A 27,146-nucleotide genomic window follows, 5' to 3' on the forward strand; every position below is an offset into this window, starting at 1 on the left:
TGTTGTGTTTGACGTCCTGGGTATGGGAAACCTCCTCGGATATTTGAGCCATGGAGCCCCTTCAGACCAAAGATGGCTCCAGTACACACCCAGGATTTTAGTTTGGTGTAAAACTGGTAGACTTAGTCATCATTTAAACTTGCCAGTGCAGGGGACGGGAGATAAACCTGGACCAATGAGACGGGAGACAAACCTGGACCAGTGGACTTCCGGCAGCATTTTGTCCCGTAAAAAGATGCGTCAGGGGTGGGTTTTGGAAAAGACATCACCTAGTTCAGGTAGAAATCTCTCTTTTTCTCTGTTCTTAGTGCTCCGCCATTCTTTCTCTTTCGCTGTGCATCACTGCCCCTCTCGCCCCGGCTCTCGCTCTCTCTCTCTCTCCATCTTCTCTCTCTACTCCCCTGTTCCCTCTCTCATCCATCTTCATCTCCCTCCATTAGTTTGAATTAGCGACCGTCTCTCTCTATTATTGCCTACTGAAATCCCTCCGCTCTGTGTGTGTGTGTGTATGAGTTCGAGTGTGTTTTTTGTGTGCGTACTCTACATTTGTGTGCATGTGCGTGTTTGTGTATACCTGAGTGTGTGTGTGTATGCGTGCGCACATGTGTTTGGACCTGTATATCTGTTTTCATGCCAGCGCGTGTTAATATGTGGGTGTCTTGTGTGTGTGTGTGTGTGTGTGTGTGTGTGTGTGTGTGTGTGTGTGTGCGCGCGCATGCGCGCGCGCTCCTTCCTCCATGCGTGTGTCTTTCTGTGCATTCTGTGTATGTGTGTGTGCAGATGACAGCTGGGCCTCTTCCCCTCTGCCATTTACACCGGGGAAGAAAAGAAGAATAAACAGATGGGCAGATGTTCTCCCTCTCCCTCTCTCCCCCACCTCCCTTCCCTCTCCCTTTTCTCACACTTTCCCCGGCCTTGTCCTTTACTTTGCTGCTCCTCTATCTTTCCATCTTTCTCTCCGTCTCTGTCTTGATCTCTCAGCATTTCTCTTTCCCTCGCTCTCCTTCCCTCCCTCATCTATCACTCTGTCTGCCTCTGACACTTAATATGATGGTCTTACCCCCCCTCAGTAACTCTTTCTGCTGTCTCACCCCTCTTTTCCTGTCTCTCTACCGCTCTTGTCTATCCCCGGCACTTACCCATTCGCTCCTTGCATGTCGTCTCTCTCTCTTTCTGTTGTAGCCCATGTAGCCATTTTTCCCCTACACACCTCCTCTCTCTTTCTCACTCACTTGCTCTTTTGCCCTGCCCCAGTTTCCTGTCCCTCTCTTTCTCCCCCAGTATCTCCCTCTTTCTCCTTCCCCTCTCCCTACCGCTTGCTCTCTCACTTTTACCATATTCTTAGTCTTGTGTCTATCACCCGCTTTCCCTTGTCTCATTCTCTCTTTCACACACTTTTCCCCCTCAATCCATTCCCTTCTGCCCCCCCCCCACACCGAAGACGGGTGCTGGCTGCTTCCCGAGGAGTGACGGAGCAGTGATAGATTGAAACAATACAGCTTATCTCTCGCCTTCTCTCTTTCTCTTCCCATCTCTCATTTTCGCTCTCATCCCTCGCTCCCATCGCAGCAGCTCGACCCGACCAGGTCTGAAAAACAGTATCACAGTCACCATGAGCCACAAGGTGCAAGTCTGAGCGATTGACTTTCACTAACCAAACACCAAAGTGTCTCCCCTCCCCTCCTAAATAGCCTTTTATCTCCCTTGTCTTTTTTTCCAGTCTGTTTTTCACTTCCTTTATTTCCTCCATCCCTTTTTTTTCAGTCATTCATACGTTGGTTCCTCTGCCTATTGTTTGCAGTAGTTTCCCAGGCTCGTGTGAGTGTCTGTTACAATAAAAATAAGGTCGGACAACGGAAAGGATGATTTGCACACTGACAAATACTGGGCACGCATGCATATATGTGCACACACACACGCACACAAATCAGCCTGAGCGAGAGAAGAGAGAAGGGGACAGAGGGATAAATAATAAAAAACAAGGAGAAAGAGAATAAAATGGGAGAATAGGAGAGTGAGAAAGTAACTCTATAACCCCATTTGTTGGGTCAGCTGAAGAAAAGGCAGCGGGGTAGAGGGTGGGGTAGTTGGGGGGGTGGAATACAAGAAAGAAAGAAAAATAGAAAAAGGAGAGTCAGTGAAAACAAAAAGGATCTCTCTCTCTACGCTTTTTGTTTTCTTTCTATTCAATAATTCAAAGAAGCAAACGTAGCACAAATGGGGTGTTCTGCAGACGGTGCGCAGCGACACAAATGTAGGGTCACGGCAGGGAGGCCCTTGTTTTTCATATCGAGCACAAAGCGCAATATTTCCTCAAAAGACTCGAGAAGATTGGTTTCCAAATGAGCCATTTGAAAAATAGGAACGTGTCCAGTGCCACAAAAATGACTCTAAATAAATAAAGAAATAAAAGATGGTGGACGATCGGATGTCTGCAAAGTGTAAAACGGTGACGCTCTTTGACCTTGTTCCTTCGGGCTGCTTGGACTTTTGATGGCGTTAGCGACTTTAATCTTATCCCACGCTTGCACGCAATGAATTCTCCCCTTTGTCGCTGCACCGGCTAAACGTTTCAAATGAAACACGAAATTCACAAAATAAATAGTATCATAGGCTGGATCATCTTTTCAAAATTAGATTATGATTTTAGTTTGCCAAATTAAGATTTGTGGCATTTTGGAATTTTTTTTGGGGGGGGGGTTCCCTCCTTTTTCTCTCCAATTGTCCTTGGCCAATTACCCCACTCTTCGGAGCCATCCTGGTCACTGCTCCACCCCCTCTGCTGATACGGGGAGGGCTGCAGACTACCACATGCCTCCTCCAATACACGTGCAGTCGCCAGCTGCTTCTTTTCACCTGACAGTGAGGAGTTTCACGCTGTCCCCACCCCCCGAACAGGCGCCCTGACTGACCAGAGGAGGCGCTAGAGAAGCGACCAGGACACATACCCACATCCGGCTTCCCACCCGCAGACACGGCCAATTGTGTCTGTAGGGACGCTCGACCAAGCCGGAGGTAACACGGGGATTTGAACCGGCGATCCCCGTGTTGGTAGGCAACGGAATAGACCACCACGCCAACCGGATGCCCCTGCAGTGTAGAAATTAACCCAGGAGTGAGTGAATCAGACCTCCAAAACTTCAAGTGACTGAACATTAAGTGTAATGTGTGATCATCATGGCCAGCTTTGCTTTATGTTCTTACTGGCCGTCATGTCGAACCAGAATAAACCCAAAACAGCCACAAAGAAAAAAAAACCTTTAGCTTCACTACTACGTTATCTATATGACCTAAGTATAGCTCACAGGTGTGTTTACATACACATATTGTTTGGTGTGCGTAGTTAAAAATACTTCCTGCAGCTTTATCAGAAAGCTGCCTCAGTACACTGTTTGGTTTGGTTTTGTTAACATAGATTCCCGCTGTGTTCGTGGCATTACTCACACAGGGGAAAGTGTAAGGGTTAAACGAGCGGGCTTGCAGATGCAAGGCTGCCAGTTTAAATTTCCCATCATGGCTGCAGGACCATACGGGAGACAAAAAGGTTCAATTCCCTGCCTGGTCTTGACAGTATCGGCTGCCATTTCAGGCCTGTCACACGTCAAAACAAAACACGACCTTGCAGGGAACGATATGCCAATGAAAAGCTGGGGAAAAGAGAGAAGAAGAAAAGAAATGGGAAGAGGAGACGAAAAGGAAACGTTTAAGGGCACAAATGGGATGAGAATAAGAATGAAAGTGGAACGGGACATTACAGTGAGATGTGGTACAAAGAGAAAGACTGGCGGTGCTGAACGATATTGATACCGGGCCTGTCCTTACATAAGTAAACTGTCTTTCCAAACAAACAAGCTGATATGATGTTCGCCATGACGGTAACAATGTACACACAGGACACGCCGGCGGTGACCTCCGTGGAACAAAGTTCGGAATTTGAAGGAAGTTTGAGCAAGGAGACACATACACACACACACACACACCTACACATATACATGCATACATAAATACATACGTCCAGGGGTCAAGCTCATGTATAAACCATGACAGAATGAGAAAGTCAGATCAATATGTATCTAAACAGCCCTGACCTTACTGGGATCAGAGCTCTCGTACCATGGACAGAACAGGACGGTGTGTGTATGTATGGGATTGTGCGTGTGTTCAAAGCCACGGGTGCATCGATAGATTTCTTTGCAGCCATGTTTACGTCAGCGACACATTTGTGGGTGCATGCACATGTAAGTATGTAGACGTTGATTTTGCACACACACAGGCTTATGAGTATATTTACATGCATATCCATGTACTTTCAGTGTGTTAAAAGGTGTGAATGCGTCCGCCTTCAGACTTCTGCATAATTCTTCTGTTTTATTCTCCTGAGGTCGCCGTGAATTTGACCCCTGCAGGGTGTAACGTCCAGCTTGTTTGTCATTGTGAAACACAATTCATTCGTTTGCAGGGGGACAAGTCGTGTTTCCACTCCACTCAACACCACGCCTCCTCCTCCTTTTACCCTCTCAATCTTGCTTTTCTTTGGGTCTCTCGCCACCAAATTCACAATCACACATACTGTTCATGAAAGAAAAGTCAAGACAAGATAAGATGAGACGAGACGAGACTGTTCATGAAAGAAAAGTCACGTTAAGACAAGATAAGATGACATGAGATGAGATGAGACGAGACTTCATGAAAGAATAGTCACGTTAAGACAAGATGAGATGAGATAAGACTGACGGTGACTGGTGTGCTGCAGCTGAATAAAAGGAAACGAAAAGAAAAACATGGCACATCTCAAATGAGATGAGAAAAATGAACTAATAATTCATGGGGTAAAGTTTGGTTGTTGCAGCAGCAAAGAAATAAAGTTTAAATTGGAAAAACCGACTCAACTTCACGCAACCGGTGGTCGTTTTACTACACAAACTATATTGTTCACTTCAGCGGCAAAGGAACTAGAGATGATCAAGAGTACAGGCGAAGGAGGAAAAAATGAAAGTAAATGACCAATTTCAAACAACATTCAAGGTGAACATTTTTCGTGATGCTACTAAGTAGGTTCAACAGTGTGTGTGTGTGTGTGTGTGTGTGTGTGTGTGTGTGTGTGTGTCTGCTGTTGTACCCGCGTTGGAGTGTATGTCATCGTTGTCCGACTCATTGCCGTTCTGCAGACTCATCATCATCTTCATCTTTTGCAGCTTCTGGAGCTCAGCCATGGCAGCTGCCGTCAGTCCTAAACACACACACACACACACAAACATGACAGATGTCATCATTATCATCATCACCCAATGTGTATACACAACGTTCGATATACAAATCACCCCAAAAAGTCTTGTTTCACCTAATGAATAAAACACACAAACACTTATCTTCAGTGAGTGTGTGTGTGTTTGCCATGGCCAAACTGCCCGAGTCTCCTATTAAGCAAAAGAACCTTTAAATGAAACCTCTTGAATGACATTACGGGCTGATTGTTTGGCCGTAACAGCAGTATTTTTCCTGGCTGGACCTTAGCTTCCTGTGGTAATTCATCATTCTGATTCTGCCTACCCATGATCCTTTATGGTTGACAGTGACTGATACAAAGACACTCCCATCCTACTTTTAGCATCTATTCTTTTGGACTGTAGTGTCTTGTTAAAGTGTTTCTGGGACTATGTGCTGTTACCGAGGCCTAGGGCTGCACTGCATTCACAGAAAAACAAAAAAAGAGACAGACAAATATTATACACACACACACACACACACACACACACACACACCTCTTTGTATGGACCAAGATCCCTGACTTTGTGCACTGACCTGGAACTGACACAACAACCAACAGTAAGAGAGAGCTGACCCTAGCTCTGTGTGTGTGTGTGTGTGTGTGTGTGTGTGTGTGTGTGTTTGTGTGTGTGTGAGAGAGCATTCTCACGAGAGTTTGAGTGCATCTCTGTTATTGTATATATATCCGTGTGTGTGTGTGCGTACAGGTCAGTTGGTTTCGCTCCGGTCACGGTTGAGGGCCTTGGAGGAATGCCTATTACACACATAGTACAGTTGTCCGCAAGCTATAAAGGAAACAAGATCGAGCAGGTGTGGGAGGGAGCGCTGGGTGAGGGAACGAAGGGAGGACTGGACAGAGGCACGGAGATAATTGTCAACTTATTTGAAATTTAAGTAAGCAGGAAATTACGAGAGCGGGATAACAGAATGGCTGGCTGGATGGATGAGGGGTTTGGAAGTGTGGGAGGGCGTGAGAGAGAGAGTGAGGGAAAATGAGAATGGTTTTGGAGGAGAGAGAGCGTTGCAGTGCCACGTGTGTTTTACTAAATTAATAGTTAGCAAGTAAGAGAGAGAAAGGGGGGTGAGAGGGAAAGGGCAGTAGTTCTTCCCTTCACTACAAGTTAAGGGATAGTTCCCACTATTTAGCTGATATCTGTCCACAAACCAGGTGGAGACAGGACAGTAGGGTGCAGTTCGTTATTGCATCAGTAGAGTTAAGCCCCGGCCCAGCAGACGCTCAGCGAATGTGAGTCAATGGGGCAACTAACCTCATCTGGTAGTCGTGTGTACCGGTACATTAGTGCGTTATTTCACACCCATGTACATCTGCTATTTTGTTGAAAACCTCTCAGACGTTTCCCATGTGGGAAGATGGTGGCGCGAATTCATGTTTGCAGCGGCCTCACCCAGTATTGGTGTGGGAAGATGGCCACCATGCAGTGTCTTTGTCCACGTCTTCGTTTGATAGCTGGGAGAGCTTGGTCTGCTGCGTCCTGTGGGCCCAGAGACCACGGCCCTTCCCGGAGCTGCGCCAGAAGAGGAAACACCGAGGGCGGTCTGTCAGGATGTCAGGCTAAGCTAATTGCTAGCCCATTAAGACCGCCAGTTCTGATAACACTGAGGGTGGTCTGACGGCGGCCTCGCCTAGCGTTGACTTTGTTTTTGGTATCGTCGTGGGGAGGTGTGTCAAGGGTGTCTGGCTGGGAGAGCTGGCATTGGATCAGCTGGGGGAGCCTGGTCTGCTGAGTCTGGTGGGCCCAAGGACCACAGCCCTGCCTGGAGCTGCGCCTGAGGAGGAAACACCGAGGGCGGTCTGACAGGACGCGGAAGTGGGGCAGGCTAAGCTAACTGCTAGCTCATGCAGACCGGCAGTTCCGACAGTCATCCTGGCTGGCGTTTGTTCTCTTTTCTTTCTTTTTTTTTGGTAATTTGACAAAGCAAGAGAGGCAAGACTGAGATGGCTTGGACATGTGTGGAGGAGAGATGCTGGGTATATTGGGAGAAGGATGCTGAATATGGAGCTGCCAGGGAAGAGGAAAAGAGGAAGGCCAAAGAGGAGATTTATGGATGTGGTGAGGGAGGACATGCAGGTGGCTGGTGTGACAGAGGAAGAAGCAGAGGACAGGAAGAGATGGAAAAGGATGATCCGCTGTGGCGACCCCTAATGGGAGCAGCCGAAAGTAGTAGTAGTGGTAGTAGTCTAATCTGATATGTGTACATATAGTTTTTGGATATGCGTTTTTGTCTTTGTGTTGCACTGCTGTGGGCTGCGGGAAACAACATGTCATTTCATGTACTTGCGTACATGAAATGTGTTCCCGATAACTGATTCCTGAGTCAGTAGACATGCGTCGGTGGCTGATCGTGCCTGAGGATGATCCTAACCGTATCTGCTGGACATGTTTTTTTTTAAAAACAGATACAGCTTGGCAAACTTTCTCCGCCGTCTAAACAACTACTGCTGAGGTGCCTTAGAGCAAAGCGCTTTGTCCCCAGCTGTTGCGGTGCAGCTGCAGGGTACATGACTGGTGTTGCAGCTCCCCGATGTGAGCGCATGAGACTCTATGAATACAGAATCAGATGTCGCTGAAAAGCAGCTTACTTGCTCATCCTACTATATATTTTGAGGGATAAAATGCTGGTTGAAAACAGTTTTCTGGGCCCCAGTAAGAAGGTAGAGAGCACGTAATGGTTTTTTTTTTGTTTTGTTTATTTTATAACACCAATGTTTAACTCAACTGCCTGCCTCAAAACCTCTGAAATGCGGTCACATCAGTTAATAAACAGGTTTTCTATCTGAACACAAGTCTTTTAAGTTTTGTTTTTTTTCCGAAAAGCCTCGTTCAGCCGTGGCTGATGGACCAAACATATTAATCAGCGTACCCCGAGAAAAGAGGGGACAAAAGAAACGGAGCGAGAGAAGGGATTGAGGGGAAGAAATCAAAGGACAGGAAAATACAAAAAGGGGTAGAACGGGGGTATAGACTGAAAGAGTAACAGAACAAGACAGCGAGAGAGAGACAGAGAGAGAATGAAGGAGAAAGGGATATAAAAAAGTTAGAGGATGGAAACACAAAACACCGAAGTAGAAATGGAAGGAGTCTGGTTCTCTATAGCGACAGAGAGAGAAACATGGAGATGGAGGGGCAATGATAGTGATACAGGATGGGAGAGAGAGAGAAATGGAGAAAAATTATATGGAAAAAGGGCAAAGAAAAGGGGCGTCTGGGTAGCATGGTGGTCTACTCCGTTGCCTACCAACACGGGGATCGCTGGTTCGAATCCCTGTGTTACCTCTGGCTTGGTTGGGCGTCCCTACAGACACAATTGGTGGGAAGCCGGCTGTGGGTATGTGTCCTGGTTGCTGCACTAGCGCCTCCTCTGGTTAGTCTTTTCTGTTCGGGGAGGGGGAACTGGGGGGGAAATAGTGTGTTCCTCAAATGCGCTACGTCCGCTGGCGAAACTTCTCGCTGTCGGATGAGAAGAAGCCGCTGGCGACTCCACCTGTATCGGAGCAGGCATGTGGTAGTCTGTAGCCCTCCCTGGATCGGCAGAGGGGGTGGAGCAGAGACCGGAATGGCTCGGAAGAGTGGGGTAATTGGCCAGATATAATTGGAGAGAAAACGGGGGGAAATCCGAAAGAAAAAAAAAGGGGGGGGGCAGAGAGGAGTTGAACTACTTTCATTTACTCCCTGAGCTATGTGCATCATATCTCCAACACCTGCTCTGTCTGCGTACCTGGGCTGCTCAGCACCTTCTGCTGAACACCAGCGGTCCAATGGACCCAGTTCACCTGGCAAACCTTGACATCGGTCAGTCAGTCAGTCAGGAAGGATGGATGGATGGGTGGAGGGTTACAGATGAAGGACAGGAGACTGTCTCCTTTGTCAAGGCCTAAAGCCACCGCTTCCATGGAGAAGACGAAACTCGAGTGTATTCAGAGGAGTCGTGATATACAGTTGACGCAGCGGACACGATACGGTTTTCTGATATATTTATATTATGACCTTTTTTTCCCGCCCTAGAATAAAGACTTTGGCTGGATGCATTGCTTTTATTTCTATAATATATAAGATAATGGCTGATATCATATAATAATAATAATAATAAGAATATAGTAATAATAAGAATAGCTGATATCTTGTAGTAGTAGTAGTAGTAGTAGTAGCAGTAGTAGTAATAATAATAATAATAGTAATAGGTCAACATGCATGGGTTAAGGTTTCATTTTCACGCAATCTCCAAACCTGAATATTTACATAAATGTGAAATCTCAACCCAGCTATATACATAATTTAAAAAGAAATTGTAGTTTGCAAAAATCCCTCCACAACCATATTGTATGTGTCATAGCAGCTCACTCTCTCATACTACTACTGTTTCAAAATGTTACGCACAAAAAAAACAAAAACGGTGTATAAGTGTAACAGAGTTGAACACAATTGATTTCCTTATAAACTGCCTGTATTCCTCTACACAATTATAATTACAAGTATTTTAAGAGCCATTACTGATATGCAGACAGCCCTTAGCAGGAAAAAAAAAAGATTTGCCTATATTTGCAAGAAAGAGATAGAGCAATGGGGAGACAGGCTGAGAAGAGAGAAAAAGCAAATGAGGGAGAGAGAGTGAGAGAGAGAGAGAAAGAGAGGGAGAGACCCATATCTTCTAGACAAAAGGCCCGGGGGCTGACCACTCTGACAAATACAACTGTCTGGCACAGAGATGGAGAAATAGGATGGGTGGCTAGATGGATGGATGGATGGATGCATGAGAGAGAAGAAAAGGAGAACAAGCGCACGAAAGGGGAGAGGGGGGGGAGGCCCAGAGCTGTGGATGAGGCAAAAAGAGGTTTTAAAGAAAGATACAATGGGATTGATGGACCAAGAGACAAACAAGGAGAGAGAGAGGGGGGGGGGGACATGGCACATATCTCCTACTGAAAGCAGTATATTCAATTACATACAGTCTATGACCTGTGGCTTATCGAGTGAATAAAGGTTCGTATGTCAACTGAGGACCAACCGAGGTCCTTGTTAAAGCACGCCATTATCATTATCCTCCATTTATCCTGTCACTCATCACACAAGAGCGGGGCAAACTTTTTAAATGACGAAGATTTAATTTTGTTTAAAAAAGATAATGTAGAGTTACATGGAAATGTGCATGGAAACAGTTGAGTATGAGTGTGTGTGTGTGTGAGGGGGGGGTGAGTGTGTGTGTGTGTGTGTGTGTGTGAGAGAGAGAGAGAGGTGAGGGGGGAAATTGGAAGAATGAGTGGATAAATGAAGGAAGGAAAGAAGTAGGATTGATATAGACAAGAGAAAAGAGAAATGGGGGAGAGACAGGGTGAGAGACGGAGAGAGTGATGAACCAAGGCAAGGCGGGAGAAGAAAATATAAGGGGAGGAAGGGGTGAGGGGCGGAGAAGTAGAATTGATGGAAAACCAAAAGAGAGCGAAAGATGGAGGGAACAATGGACGAAGGATGGACGGTCCGGACGGAAGGAGAAGCAGAGGGGTGAGAGGGGGAGACGGGGTTGGATGGGGAGGAAATAGAAGAGGAATGAGGCACCCAAAGGAGCGAGGTGGAGGAAGGTGAAGACTGTCAAATAAATAGAGAGAAAGAGACAAGAGCGGGCCATTTGTTTTTATTGGCAATGTGAAGGAAGGAGGGAGAGGATGGGTGAGGAGGGACATGTCAGGGCTTTATGAAAGAATGAGCAGAAAATCAACAGGATCACCAACACCACGGGAGGGAGGGCACGGACACCGGCTTTTCCTACGGACTACATGTCCCTCCCAAACTGGGGGAAGAGAGTACTTGCATAGGTATAAAAAATAAAAACAAAACACTGTTCAGCCATAAACACCAGTTAACAAGGGTTTCATATACCTTTATAAGGTTTAAAGTTTCTTTTTTCAACAGAACATTTGAAAACAACAAAAACTGAATTATTTCACCAAGAATACATTTTTTTAAAAAGTGCTGCATAGATGGACAGACAGAGAGATAGAGACATGGACAGACAGACAGACAGACAGACAGACAGACAGACAGATAGACAGATAGATAGATAGACAGAGAGAGAGAGAGAGAGAGATAGATAGATAGATAGATAGATAGATAGATAGATAGATAGATAGATAGATAGATAGACAGACAGACAGACAGACAGACAGACAGAGAGCGGTAGATGTATGGATAGATAGATAGATAGATAGATAGACAGAGAGAGCGGTAGATGGATGGATAGATAGATAGATAGATAGATAGATAGATAGATAGATAGATAGATAGATAGATAGATAGATAGATAGATAGATAGATAGATAGATAGATAGATAGATAGATAGATAGACAGACAGAGAGAGCGGTAGATGGATAGATAGATAGATAGATAGATAGATAGATAGATAGATAGATAGATAGATAGATAGATAGATAGATAGATAGATGTGCCACACTAAGCATGACGGTAAATGTTTCATTATTTAGGTGCCACACCTTCCTTTAACATTCTTTAAGCGTTTACTCGTTATTAATCATTCACTCAAGACTAAACGCTGCTCTACAGGCCGTCTCCAGGATGACTCTTTCCTTGGAGAAAAGAAAAAGTTTGTTGTACAGCTTTTACGTTACGTCTTGGTTTGTACGCGTGAGAAGTCAACTGACCTCTAGTTAGAAACAACACATTCACCACATCCCCCCTCCCCCTCTTTCCCCCCAACTGTATCCAACCAATTACCCCACTCTTCCAAGCTGCCCCGGTCGCTGCTCCACCCCCTCTGCCGAGTCGGCGAGGGCTGCAGACTACCACATGCCTTTCACCTGACAGTGAGGAGTTTCACCAGGGGGACGTAACACATGGGACGATCACGCCATTCCCCCCGGTTCCCCCTCCCCCCCTAAACAGGCGCCCGGACTGACCAGAGGAGGCGCTAGTGCAGCGACCAGGACACATACCCACATCTGGCTTCCCACCCGCAGACAATGCCAACTGTGTCTGTAGGGATGCCCGACCAAGCCAGAGGCAACACAGGGATTCAAACCGGCGATGCCTGTGTTGGTAGGCAACGGAACAGACTGCCACGCTACCCAGACGCCCCTACCATTTCATGTTAACCAGCAACAAAAAAGATAATAATTTTAAAAAAGTGTGTGAGTGTGTGTGTGTGTGTGTGTATATATATATATATATATAAAGTTGCATTGCATCATCTTTTTGTCAATTTTGTCAGTTGTCACTGCCATCACTTGTCAACTTGTTGATAAAATTGAGGTCCTGTGTGTTGTGTTGTGGTGTTGTGCATTAACGTTTCCTGTGTTTCCATGTTTGTGTAAGATGTAATGTGAGTGTCAAGCCCTCCGAGACAGCGTGGTTTAGGGACATACAAATAGACTTGAATTTTAACATTAATTTGTGTGGGTGAAAGCCATGCGGGGTGCGTGCTCTGCGGAGCTACTACACAAGATTTGACAAAGGGTTGTGTTTACTGTCGAGCAAAAACAGCAGAAAGACAGGTAGGATATAGTAATGTTGTCACGGTGGCTCATTACAACAAGTTTTATCAGGGAGTCTGAAAGTGAGTGAGCAAGTTCCTATAAAAGAGAAGGGTGGAATGATAAGCAATGAGGGATGGATGGATGAAAAATAGCTAGGAGAGAGAGGGTAAAAGTGTGAGTGATAAAAAAAGAGAGGTGGTGGGGGGAGGGTGGAAAGGGAGGGAAAAGAAATGGAAAATAGATTCTCCCGCAGGGTCAGGACTGCTTTCACACATTGATTACCCTACTGAGGAGCACCTTGACTGATAACCACACACACACAGACACGCACAAGCATGCAGTAAACAAACACAAGTGCAGTTTAAAATCCAAGAGTTTGTTCGGACACACACCTACACAGACAAACAGACAAACACACACACACACAGTCATACACACATGCCTGAAAAAGATGCACAGATAAGCAGCCGGACACACACTCAGAAATACAATCATACTTTCACTCAACAACACAAGGACATGGATATTTATATCCACACACACACACACACACACACACACACACACACAGTGTCATAACGCCCGCTTCGCTTCAATGCGACCAGAAGACAGTCAATAACGAGGGCAGAGCCACAACAGTATTCACCATCATGGCTATTGAACACACACACACACACACACACACACACACACACACACACACACACACACACACACACACACACACACACCCCAACAGACACTCTGAGATCGATGGCTGTCCGCTGTGTCCACGCTTACAGAGCATCGACCCCCGTCGCTAATGGCGACCACGGAACCTTGGGAATTAGTGAGTGATTGATTGACAGACTGCTTCAAAGATGCACACATTATATCAAGGGACTATGTGTGTGTGTGTGTGTGTGTGTTTTAGTTGTCCCATGTGGGTTGTCCATACGTTGTTTACCCATCTCCTTTTCCTTCCCATGCATTCTAATGCACTGCGAAGGGCAAAAGAGAGAAAGAGAGAAGGAAATAGAAAGAGAAGCGTGGAGTTTAGGGGGGACTAGACATTGATTGAGAAAGGGTTTGCGGAGTTATGAGGGAGAAGTAAGCTATCGGCAGACATGTGGGGGGGGGGTACCCGCATGACAGAAAAGCTAAAACTGGATTCATCTGAAAAATCCCAAACTGCAGTTCATGCTCAGGTAGTGTCCGCATTTTAAAGACATTTTTAGTGTCCGCGGGGTTCGCTTCTGTTAAATGTAGATTTTAATTTGAAGCAAAAAGCGTAGAAATTTGACGTTTAACATGTTAAGAAAAAGTTGTCCGCCATCTAGAGAAAGACTTGTGGAACAAAAAGGAGAACCATACTTCGCATGTGCGCGTGAGAAAAAGTGAGGTCTTTCACAAACTGGATGCTCTTCATCACAATAGGTTTTTTTTTTAGAGAATTTACTTTCCACAGTGCAAGCCGACAATTACATAGTAAAGTTACACAAATACATTATTGATGGAAACAGAAGATATGTAGTGTGCACTGACAGCACATAAAAACACTTAAGAGTACATGAGAGGTACTCTTAAAAGCAGATTTTTCCTCAGAGAAGTGATAATACCCGCTAGCTTACAATGTACGCTTGGCTCACCACCTTTCCTTGAATCAAGTCTCATTTATCTGGATAGTAGTGGAGTCTCTGTCTTCATCTGGCCCTGTTTTGTGATACTGATACTCTTCTCTATATAATTACTGATAGTGAAGGTGGAATTATCTCATCCAAAAGGCAGAATTTTGTGTCTGCTTAAAAGAAAAAGGAGAGGGTGTCCAGGTAGCGTAGCGGTCTATTCTGTTGCCTACCAACACGGGGAACACCGGTTTGAATCCCCGTATTACCTCCGGCTCGGTCGGGCATCCCTACAGACACAATTTGGCCGTGTCTGCGGGTGGGAAGCCGGATATGGGTGTGTGTCCTGGTCGCTGCACTAGCGCTTCCTCTGGTCGGTCGGGGGTGCCTGTTCAGGGGGGAGTGGGAACCGGGGGGAATAGCATGATCCTCCCACATGCTACGTCCCTGGCGAAACTCCTCACTGTCAGGTGAAAAGAAGTGACTGGTGACTCCATATGTATTGGAGGAAGCATGTGGTAGTTTGAAGCCCTCCCTGGATCGGCAGAGGGGGGTGGAGCAGTGACTGGGACGGCTCAGAGAACGGGGTGATTGGCCAGGTACAATTGGGGAGAAAAAGTGGAAAAAATTCAAGGGAAAAAAAAGATTGAATATGCGACCTAATGGCATGTTCGAATGGCAGCATGGGGCCACTGTTAACCTGCACATACAGTTTCATCCGGCATTTTTGGAAAATTTGTCCACCAAAAGGAAAGGCGCCAAAATGAGATCAGAGATTGTCCTTTCTTAGTATACTACATTTGGATGGTGTTTAATAGCCTTGTGGTGTGGTGGTGAGGGCTGTTGGGTGGTGTTCAAGAGTCTCAACCCCCCACCACCAAAGTGTGCGTGAAACTCACGCCATTTGGCCACAGTTGTAAATATTTCATCCGCTATTTCATTCTCTGACCGAGTGCTCTGAACACTCTCTCGGAGATGGAGTGACACTCTGAATAAAACAAACAGGAAGAAAACAGAGGAATTGCTCTTTGTGTTCTGAATTTAGAAACGTTCTGTTCTAGTTTTTTCTTCTTTTTTTTTTTGTTTTCTGTTTTTATTTATTTATTTATTTCCCCCTGTGAGGAGAGTGCGCTCTTGCACTCGGAGTGCCGATGTACAAATGCTCCCGATTGCACTTGCGGAATGCTGAGTCAAACAGATTTTCGACTCTCGCACCACCACTTAGGTTGCCCATCTTTTTGCTTTCCATTTGAAGCCATTTTAGCAGCGGCCATTTTGTGTTGTCTATGCAGGACACTTGGCTTGGCCGTAGAAACAAATGCCTACCCTCTTTACGAACCAAATTACGACACAAAACAATTCACTGGTTTTTAGTTTCTTTTTACAGGTTAACAGTGCACCGCCAGTTCTGAACTGTTGTGGGACAGTACCAATATAAATCTGGGTCAAAGTGAACACATTTACCAATAGCCTTTCTCTTAGCATTTAATAGGAACTGAGAAAGCAGATGTCGGGGTCCGCGGTGGTGTAGCGGTCTAAGTATCGGCTTTGTGTCGATGCAGTTGCCCACTGGGGACTGGGGTTCGCGCCCCGGTCTCGTCAGATCCGACTATGGCCGGACTCGATGAAGCAGCAATCATTGGCAAACGCTGTCTTCGGGAGGGGGGCGGAGTCGGCTTGTGTTCGTCTCTGCGTGTGTCGGAAGAAACAGTGGTTCGGCCTGGAGTCGCCTTGTCACGAAAGTGGGGAGGCGGTCTCCTTCGAGACTGCCGGCCGGAGAGATGCAGTTGGCGAATGCATGCAGTACGAGGGTGGGTGTTTGAATTAAAATAGGGATCGATTGGCCACTAAATTGCGAGAAAAATGGGAAAAATCAGAAATAAATTAAAAAAAAGAAAAGAAAGCAGATGTCACTCAGGGACGAGTCTTTCGTGGTCTGATATAAGTCAATAAATTCACCATCACTGGGGGTGTAATTCTATATGTGGCTCAATGGGTAGAGCGTGGCACTAACACTACAGGTATAAAAGAGGGTTCAATTCCCTCCAAACTTGAATAGATTGAGCACCAAGTATCCTGAGTAATGTTCATTTTCTAGGAATCTTTGATTTGTGTCAACAAAACACTTTTTGTTTTACGGAAGAAGAAAAACTCCTGAATCCACAGCAAATCATGTTTCCATTTCTTCCTGTCCTCTGAATCTTCCTCTGTCACACCAATCACATGCATGTCCTCCCTTACCACATCCATAAACCTCCTCTTTGGCCTTCCTCTTTTCCTCTTGTCTGGCAGCTCCATATTCAGCATCCTTCCCCCAATATACCCAGCATCTCTCCTCCACACATGTCCAAGCCATCTCAATCTCACCTCTCTTGCTTTGTCTTCAAATCATCCAACCTGAGCTGCCCCTCTAATATACTCATTCCTAATCCTGTCCTTCTTCGTCACTCCCCATGTAAATCTTAGAATCTTCAACTCTGCCACCTCCAGCTCCGCCTCCTGTCTTTTGTCAGTGCCACTGTCTCCAAACCATATAACATAGCTTGTCTCACTATCTGGTAAACCTTCCCTTTCACTCTTGCTGGTACCATTCTGTTGCAAATAACCCCTGACACTCTTCTCCACCCACTCTACCCTGCCTGTACTCTCTTCTTCACCTCTCTTCTGCACTCCCCGTTACTTTGGACAGTTGAACCCAACTATTCAAACTCATACGCTTTCGTCACCTCTGCTCCTTGCATCCTCACCATTCCACTGTCCTCCCTCTCATTCACGCATATGTATTCCGTCTTGCTCCTACAGACTTTCATTCCTCTTCTCTCCAGTGCATACCTCCACCTCTCCAGGCTCTCCTCAACCTGCATCCTACTCTTGCTACAGATGACAATGTCATCCATGAACGTCATAGTCCACTGAGACTCCTGCTTGATCTCGTCCATCAACCTGTCCATCACCACTGCAAACAAGAAAGGGCTCAGAGCCGATCCTTGATGTATTCCCACCTCCATCTTGAACCCATCCGTCACTCCTACCACACACCTAACCACTGCCACACAGCAGCATGAAACCATGCTGCTGCTTGCTAATCTTCACCTCTCTTCTTAACCTAACTTCCACTGCGCTTTCCCATAACTTCATGCTGTGGGTGATCAACTTTATACTTTTGTAGTTACTACAGCTCTTCACATCAGACTCTTCATAGCTGCCCTCACTTCCTCCTTGCTAATCCACCACACTTCCTGATTCACTCTCCCCACATCATCCAACTTTCTCTCATTTTCTTCATTCATCAGCCCCTCAAAGTACTCCTTCCACCTTCTCAACACACTCTACTCACTTGTTGACACATTTCCATCGCTATTCTTCATCACCCTAACCTGCTGTACATCCTTCCCAGCTCGGTCCTCTGTCTAACCAATCGGTACAAGTCCTTTTCCCCTTCCTTGGTGTCTAACCTCTCATACAACTCGCCTTTTCTTTGCCTTTGCCACCTTTCTCTTCACCTTATGCCACATCTCCTTGTATTCCTGTCTACTTTCTTCATCTCTGACTATCCCACTTCTTCGCCAACCTCTTCCTCTGTATACTTTCCTGTACTTCCTCATTCCACCAAGTCTCCTCATCTTCCATCCTGTTCAGATGACACATTAAGTACCTTCCTAGCTGTCTCCCTCACTATTTCCGCAGTGGTTGCCCAGCCATCCCGCAACTCTTCACTACCACCCAGTCCCTGTCTTAACTCCTCCCTGAACTCCACATAACAGTCTTCCTTCTTCAACTTCCACCATTTGATCCTTGGCTCTGCCTTCACTCTCTTCCTTCTCTTGATCTCCAAAGTCATCCTATAGACCAGTGTTTCTCAACCGGGGGTCCGCGGACCCCTAGTGGTCCGTGGTGTAATTGCAAGGGGTCCGTGAAAATAAAATATCTTTAAAAAAAAAGATCCTATGACATTTATAGAAATAGGATTATTTTACTCAAATGTGACTGAGACCTTTATCTACCTAAACTATAAAGGGTAACAGGACTTTTTTCTCTAATTACATCTGTTTCACAAGTGTAATTTATTGTATTTTAATAAGAGATCTCGCTCCCGTTTGCATTGTTAAAAGTTACTGCATAAAAATTATGTTGTTACATACACTCACCGGCCACTTTATTAGGCACACCTGTCCAACTGCTCGTTAACGCAAATTTCTAATCAGCCAATCACATGGCAGCAACTCAATGCATTTAGGCATGTAGACATGGTCAAGACGATCTGCTGCAGTTCAAACCGAGCATCAGAATGGGGAAGAAAGGTGATTTAAGTGACTTTGAATGTGGCATGGTTGTTGGTGCCAGACGGGCTGGTCTGAGTATTTCAGAAACTGCTGATCTACTGGGATTTTCACGCACAACCATCTCTAGGGTTTACAGAGAATGGTCCGAAAAAAGAGAAAATATCCAGTGAGCGGCAGTTCTGTGGGCGAAAATGCCTTGTTGATGCCAGAGGTCAGAGGAGAATGGCCAGACTGGTTCGAGCTGATAGAAAGGCAACAGTAACTCAAATAACCACTCATTACAACCGAGGTATGCAGAAGAGCATCTCTGAACGCACAACACGTCGAACCTTGAGGCAGACGGGCTACAGCAGCAGAAGACCACACCGGGTGCCACTCCTGTCAGCTAAGAACAGGAAACTGAGGCTACAATTCGCACAGGCTCACCAAAATTGGACAATAGAAGATTGGAAAAACGTTGCCTGGTCTGATGAGTCTCGATTTCTGCTGCAACATTTGGATGGTTGAATTTGGCGTCAACAACATGAAAGCATGGATCCATCCTGCCTTGTATCAACGGTTCAGGCTGGTGGTGGTGTAATGGTGTGGGGGATATTTTCTTGGCACATTTGGGCCCCTTAGTACCAATTGAGCATCTTGTCAACGCCACAGCCTACCTGAGTATTGTTGCTGACCATGTCCATCCCTTTATGACCACAGTGTTCCCATCTTCTGATGGCTACTTCCAGCAGGATAACGCGCCATGTCATAAAGCTCGAATCATCTCAGACTGGTTTCTTGAACATGACAATGAGTTCACTGTACTCAAATGGCCTCCACAGTCACCAGATCTCAATCCAATAGAGCACGTTTGGGATGTGGTGGACCGGGAGATTCGCATCATGGATGTGCAGCCGACAAATCTGCAGCAACTGCGTGATGCTATCATGTCAATATGGACCAAACTCTCTGAGGAATGTTTCCAGTACCTTGTTGAATCTATGCCACGAAGGATTAAGGCAGTTCTGAAGGCAAAAGGGGGTCCAACCCGGTACTAGCAAGGTGTACCTAATAAAGTGGCCAGTGAGTGTATATCTGAAAGTTACTGAATACATATTCTGTTTTGTTACATATATCTGAAAGTTACTGCATAAGAATTCTGTTTTGTTAACTATATCTAAGTTACAACTGAAAGCTCTTATTTTTGCCCCAAAGAGTGAATAAATGCTATAATGCAATTTAAAATGCAGTTTCTACTGTTTCTATCAAATTGCAACCCCTCTCCCCCAAGATCAGGTGGAGGGGTCCTCAGGGTAGATCAAAAATACGCAGGGGGTCCAGGACCCCAAAAAGGTTGAGAACCACTGTTATAGATCACCATCCGATGCTCCCTAGCTACGTTCTTCCCTGTCACAAATTTGCAGTCTCCAATCTCTTTCAGCTTGCACCTCCCGCATATGATATACTCCACCTGTGTGCACCTTCCTCCACTCTTATATGTCACCCTGTGTTCCTCAATCTTTTTGAAATACGTATTCACCACAGCCAGGTCCATTGTTTTCGCAAATTCCCCCACCATCTGTCCTTCCACATTCCTCTCCTTGACACCAAACCTACCCATCACCTGCGTTTCCTTCACCAACATGCCCATTGAAGTCCACTCCAATCACCACTTTCTCCTCCTTGGGAACACACTCCACTATTTCATCCAACTCACTCCAGAATTCTTCTTTCTCTTCCATCTCACACCCAACTTGCAGGGCATATACGTTGACAACATTCATCATCACACCTTCGATTTCCAGCTTCATAATCATCATTCTGTCCAACACTCTCTTCACCTCCAACACACTCTTGACATACTCTTTCGTCAGGATTACCCCTATCCCATTTCTCCTTCCATCCACAACATTGTAGAACAGTTTGAACCCACCTCCGATGCTCCTGGCCTTACTCGCGTTCCACCTGGTCTCTTGCACACACACAGTATAGCTACCTTCCTTCTCTCCATCATATCAGCCAGCTCTCTCCCTTTACCAGTCATAGTGCCAACATTCACAGTTCCGACTCTCACCTCCATACTTCCACCTCCCACCCTTCCTCCTCTCCCGCTGCCTCTGGACATGCCTTCCCCTTCTCCTCCTCTGCACACACAGTAGCATAGTTTTCACTGGCACCTTGCTGGCCAACAGTATTGGTGGCGGTCATTGGTAAATTAAGTTAATTAAATTAAGTTTCCTTTATTAATTCCCTTGGGGAAATTCAGTTACTGCAAATTAACCCATCCTAGCTGTGATCTGCGTAGCTAGGAGCAGTGGGCTGCCGCCTTCACGCTGCGCCCAGGGACCAACTCCAGTTCTTTTCCCATTGCCTTGGTCAGGGGCACAGACAGCAGTATAAACCCTAACATGCATGTTTCTTTTTGATGGTGGGGGAAACCGCAGCACCCGGAGAAAACCCACCGCAGACATGGGGAGAACATGCAAACTCCACACAGAGGACGACCTGGGATGACCCCCAAGGTTGGACAACCCTGGGGTTTGAACTCAGGACCTTCTTGCTGTGAAGCGACAGCGCTAACTACTGGGCCACCTGGGCCTCAACGGATCCGGTATGGAAATCTGATTTATTATCCGCATATTTGATTTGGCAAAGGTTTTACACCGGATGCCCCTGCTGACGCAACCCTTGCCATTTATCCGGGCTTGGGACAGGCTCTAAGAATTCACTGGCTTGTTTATCTCCAGTGGCTGGGTTCTAAATATAATTCAGATATCAAATCTAAATGCATGACATGCTTATTCAATGAGCTTTCACGTGTGCACTTCCATCTCCTCTTCCACTGACAGTCAGTTCACGACAGACTCCAATGTTGTTGGACTACAAGCACAATGAAGAGATAAGGAAGGATTGCTGAGGAAGGGATAATGTGACACAGTCTGAATCACCATGACTAGATCTCCTAAATAAAAAGCAACGAAACCTCCCATTTGTCTCAGAGAGGTCTGATGAAACAATGCTTGCACTGGTGGAAAGGACAGACATCGTTCTCGTACTTCAAGAGGGGTAGTCGAGTTTATCCCTATAAAGTTGGCTTGACTCCTTTAATGGAAGTAGGACATCTAAAATTGCAATCCATTTTTGTTTTTATAGTGATAAGGTGGTACATGGTAACTGCAGTGATGTTACCCCGAACCCCCCCCCCCCGTGATACATTCAAAATGAAACAGTCACCAGTGTTCTTACGTCAGCACCTCGGCAACCGCCAAACCAATAAAATATGGCTGCTGTAGAGGGTAGACGTCTTCTCAAACCTGTCCACCAATACGTCAAAGTACTTTTTCCAGACTTGCTTTCGCCTAGTCTATCATACATATGCTGTTTTGTTTTTTCTTTCTTTCTTTTTTAAACCATGTTTTAGTCTTGTGTTAATTTGCATTTGCCCTTTAGTATTTTTCATAGATGCTCCTCTGTTTCCACTGTTCACAACTGGACCTCATTTTTTTATCTGACATTACAACATTATGTAACCACACGCAACAGAATATTAAATGACTTACAAATAAAGTTAAGTATCATTGGTATTATTTTTACTATAATTTAGTTTAATAATATAACAATTGTAATTAAGTTTTATATGCTACGGTTTATGACCCTGTTTCTAAACAGGACTTTGCTGTTAATCCTTTCTGAGAAATTACTTCATATTTGTCAATGGGAAAATCAATGAAGATTTAGCCGAGAATCGATCATCCCAGGAGCTGGTTGTCACTCCATGTGAAAAGATCGGCTCGGGTGTGTTTGGCTTTAACGCGGAGGAGGACGGGTGGAGGATAGTGGATGGGAGAGGGGAGAATGAGAGGGAGGGAGGATCGGGAGAGATGAAAGGGAGACAAAGTGTCACTTTAGCCCTTTTAACTCCTCCCTGTCTCTCGCTCTCTCTCTCTCTTGCTCTCTCTCTGCAGGTGCACATAAGGGTCCTCAGATGAGTGTATTCTTTTCAAGACAAGATTGAAAGCTCTTCATCCATAACCTACGCAGCGTACTTGTGTACGTGTGTCCATGTGTATGTGCCAAGTGTTTGTGGTTTGTGTGTGTGTGTGTGTGTGTATGCATGTGCACGTGTGTATTTTTTATGTTTGTGTGTGTGTGTGTATGCATGTGCACGTGTGTATTTTTTATGTGTGTGTGTGTGTGTGTGTATGCATGTGCACGTGTGTATTTTTTATGTGTGTGTGTATGCATGTGCACGTGTGTATTTTTATGTGTGTGTGTGTGTGTGTGTGTGTGTGTGTGTGTGTGTGAGAGAGAAGACAAGGCAGTCCATTGAGCTGTTTTTGAAGTGAATTAACAAGTCAAATGAGAACCGCAGCACCCTGCATAGGTTAATAGATGTGCACACACACACACAAACGCACACATACACATGCACACACACACACACACAAACAAACACAGTTATGCGCTCTCCCACGCTTATCATCATGGCGTCTTTGTAAAGAAGGATGAAGACAATTAAAGTGATCTCCCTCTTTCTACCAGTTGTTCACCCGTCTCTCATCCCGCTTCCACTCCTCCTTTCCCTTTTCCTCTTTCCTCCCACTTGTCTTCTTCTCACTCTCATCCCCTCCTCCCGCTCTCCCTTCATATCCTCCCCCCATCTTGAACAATCTCTCTCTGTTTCATCTCTCGCTCTCTCCCTCTGTCCTCCTTGCTCTTCTCTCTTCCCCTCCTTCTCATCTAGGACTTTATCTCTTTATCACTCATTGGTTGATCTCTCTCTTCTTCCTTCTCAACATCCTGTTTTCTCTCTCTCTCTCTTCCTCTCTTCTTTCGTCTGCCTCTCTTGACACTGTGTGTTCATTAACTCTCTCTTTCGATACCGAGAAAACAGCAGTGCTATCCACCTCTGGCCGTTTTAACACTTCACACTCCTCCGTCTTTCTGTCACCTCTCGCTCTCGATCATTCCCCCTTTTCATCGCTGTCCTTCCATCCCTCCCCTCCTCTCTTATGCCACCTCTCGTGTGGATGGGGTTGATGGGTGTGGGAGGATGATGAAGTTTCGAACCGGATTTCTTTTTGCCTTTGTTGACATTTTAATTCGAGTACGTCACAAGTTGGAAACTGCCTCTTTTTTGCTTTCTTTCCTTTTGTTATATATTTCAAATCATCACCTCCATCTCTCTTTTCTTTATCGGTATCTCTGACTGCTATGTTTTTTGATATACAAGTGTTCATTTCAGTTTGCATTTTTTCCTCCCGGTTCCCCCCCTTTTCTCTCTCTTTCTCTCTCTCTCTCTCTCTCTCTCTCTCTCTCTCTCTCCTCCCTCCTCTCTTGCTTTCAGCTTTTCCTCCCGTTTTTTAACTGTATGATAAATATCCGTCTGTGATTTGCCAATGCCCCCCATTGCTGTGGCGCCCGCGAGGTCGTAAACAACGGCCCATCTCCCCCGGCAACAAGGCGTCTCCATGGACGCAGGACTGCTTAGTTGACCAACTGTGTGTGTGCGTGTGTGCGTGTGTGTGTGTGTGTGTGAGTGTGTGTGTGTGTGTGTGTGCGTGCGTGTGTGTGTATATATGAGAGAACGGGGCGGAATGCAACCTCCTAAGACAACCAACTGTGTCTCCTTGAGGGTGTATGCAAGCATGCTTGTGTGCGTGTGTGTGTGCGCGCGTGTGTGTGTGTGTGCGTGCGTGTGTGTGTGTGTAAGGTAATGAGCGATCATAAGTGAGCAAATGTTTTCTCTGGGTTCCACTAATGTTCGACAAACACACACACACACATAAACAGACACACATACATTAATGAGAGCACAGCCCACACACTCTAGGTGTGTGTGTGTGTGTGTGTGTGTGTGTGTGTGTGTGTGTGTCATTAGTATGCCACAGTGAGCTGTGTCCATATGTCACTAAACACAACCATGTTTTATTTATTCTGGGGAAAGAGAGGGAGGGAGGGAGGGAGAAAGAGCGGGAGGGAGGGAAAAAGAGAGGGAGGGAGAAAGAGAGGGAGGGAGGGAGAAAGAGAGGGAGGGTGGGAGAAAGAGAGTAAGTGAGAGAAGTCCCGGGGAGGAGAGGACACCAGGAGGAAAAGAGAAAGAAAGCATGAGGGGAAGAGTGGGAGGATGAGAGTAAGACAGAGGGATAGAAAGAGTAAGAAAGAAAGAAAGGGGGCACCAGCACATATTGAAAACGAGGCAGGGTGAGAGAGAGAGAGAATGATTGAGGGAAGGGTGGAGGGTGGCATAGCAGAGAGATGGAGCGACCACTTACTGAAAGACGGAGAGAGAGAGAGAGAGAGAGAGAGAGAGAGAGAGAGAGAGAGAGAGAGAGAGAGAGAGAGAGAGAGAGAGAGAGAGAGAGAGACACTGGTAAGACAGTCGGAGGACAGGAAGGAAGATGGAGAGAAGAAAAGCAAAATATAAAGGGGATGAGAGGAAAGAGGAGGTAACAGGCGAACTGACTGCTGAGGAGAGGAATTCTTCATTACACGGAAAAACTCTTTTTAACCTGACTTCCCATCATTCCTTCCGAGCTTCGCTTCCTCACTGTAGCAAGCCTCCACGCCAGCCAGCCACTCAACATGAACTGAGCTGCAAACCCGGGGAGAGGGTGGAGAGAGAGATGAAATGAGAGAGAGAGAGAGAGAGAGAGAGAGAGAGAGAGAGAGAGAGAGAGAGAGCACTGGAGAGGACAGGGGCAAAGAAAGACAGAACAGGGGAAGGAAGTTAGAGAAGGACAGTGACAGAGAGAGAGAGAGAAAGAGGAGGAGGAGGAGGAGGTTCAGGGAGGGATGGACAGATGGAGGAGTGGGACCCCAGAGACGTGTCATTCATCACACCACCAGGCAGTCTGCACTCTTTCACTAACTCTCTCTCGCTCTCTGTACCTCCTTCCCTATATCCCTCGCTCGCTTTGTCGCACGCTCACTGTCAGTATAGTGTCGTGCTCTCTCTCTCTCTAAATCTCGGCAGGTCTCTCTCTCTCTCTCCTTCCATCTACACATCCTTAAACATTCTTTCTTTCTCCGCTGTGCTGTTCATTCTTTCTTCCCTCTATCCCTCATTCTTTTCTTCCGTCACTTGCTTCCTGTCAGCCCCCCCCCCTTAAAGTGTCCTTCACTTTCTCTCTCTTTTCTTTCATTTCCCTCCCAGTCTCCCATTTGGTGTTAGGCTTTAGGATAAGCTCTGTCTTTATCTGTCTCTCTTACGTTATCTCTCTCTCCTTGCCGTTCCCTCGTTCTGTCACTTGTTTAGTGTAAAATCCCAGACCTGTCTGTCTGCCTAGCCATATATCTATGCTTTTGTCTATTACCTTCCTTGCTAAGACTCTGACTGGTTTTCTGACTGTCTTTCTCTCATCCCTCTCTCGCTCTCTCTCTCTCTATTTTTTAGGGTGGATCATTTCCTGTGGCGAAATCGGTCATTTGACTCTCCCCATCGCACTCTTTCTCTCTCTGTCACTCAGCAAATCCTTGAATGGAGTTCACCACCGATGGACAGATGATGATGGAGGTGTAGATGCCGGACGAATGAAAGATGAGAAAATGGACGGATGGAGCATGCAAGGAGGAGGAATGAAGCGGAGAAGGTGTGCCGACATGAGAGGAGAAACCAACTTTGACCTCAGGGAATAAGTTAGAAATTAAAGTGGTCACTAAAATGACCGATCAATGGGGAGAGAGGGAGGCCGAGAGAGGAGGAGGACAGAAGAGCGGAAGGAGAGAGAATGGAAGACCCAAGAAAGGGATGGAGAGAACACATGGGCAGGATACATAAAGAGAGCGAGCGATAGAGGGGTTAAAAGACAGAGACAGTGCATGGGAAGGAAAGAGGGTGGAAATAAGACTGGTAAAGTGGGATGAATTGAGATAGAGAGAAGAGAGTAAAGAACACACACACACATGCGCGCGCGCACACACACACACACACAAACAGGTACAAACTAACAGTATATTCTCCCTTACCAGAGTGTGAGAGCAGATTTGGGGACAGAAGGCCGGGGAGGCCCGGGTGGAGGAGCCTGGGGCTTTCCTGGAGCCCACCCCCAGAACAGCGCTTCGGAGGGCGGCCTGGGCGAGAGCTGAAAGAGGGGGCGGGGTGGGGGGGTGGAACAGGGAGAAATTTAAAATATTAATACGATGACACAAAATTATACTGACAAAGCCGAATACAGAGACAGTAAGAGAGAGAGAGGGGGAGAGCGAGAGAGAGAGAGCGAGGGGGAGAGAAAAGAGCCTGCGCAGTCATTAACTGCTTACGTTAAAATGACAATATCTCACACAAGCGCACACGTACACACGCGCACAAACACGCACACACATGCACGCACACAGAGACACACAAATACAGGAGGTGTGCATGCAGGCCAACTCTCTGTGGGGTGGCTAAGTAACAGATGGCCGTCCAAAGTCATTTACACCTAGAGTGAGAGAGCGAGAAGGAGAAAGAAAAAGATAGAGAAGTAGAGAGAGAGAAAGAGAGACAGCGAGAGAGGGGGAGGGAG

The 27,146-nt window shown here is 46.1% G+C and overlaps 1 protein-coding gene across 1 annotated transcript in view; it reads right to left on the reverse strand.

Moving 5' to 3' along the window:
• dachb (dachshund b) overlaps window positions 1-27,146 on the reverse strand; it is a 101,961-nt gene that overhangs the window by 24,136 nt on the left and 50,679 nt on the right. Inside the window, exons 3-4 of the mRNA XM_056300650.1 lie at window positions 26,608-26,723; window positions 5,120-5,230 (exon numbers count right to left, since the gene is read on the reverse strand). Of these exons, the coding sequence (XP_056156625.1) occupies window positions 5,120-5,230; window positions 26,608-26,723 (227 nt within the window). The remainder of the gene's footprint in view (window positions 1-5,119; window positions 5,231-26,607; window positions 26,724-27,146) is intronic.

This window comes from Lampris incognitus, chromosome 20, assembly GCF_029633865.1.
Source record: "Lampris incognitus isolate fLamInc1 chromosome 20, fLamInc1.hap2, whole genome shotgun sequence".
NCBI classification, from domain to species: Eukaryota; Metazoa; Chordata; class Actinopteri; order Lampriformes; family Lampridae; genus Lampris; species Lampris incognitus.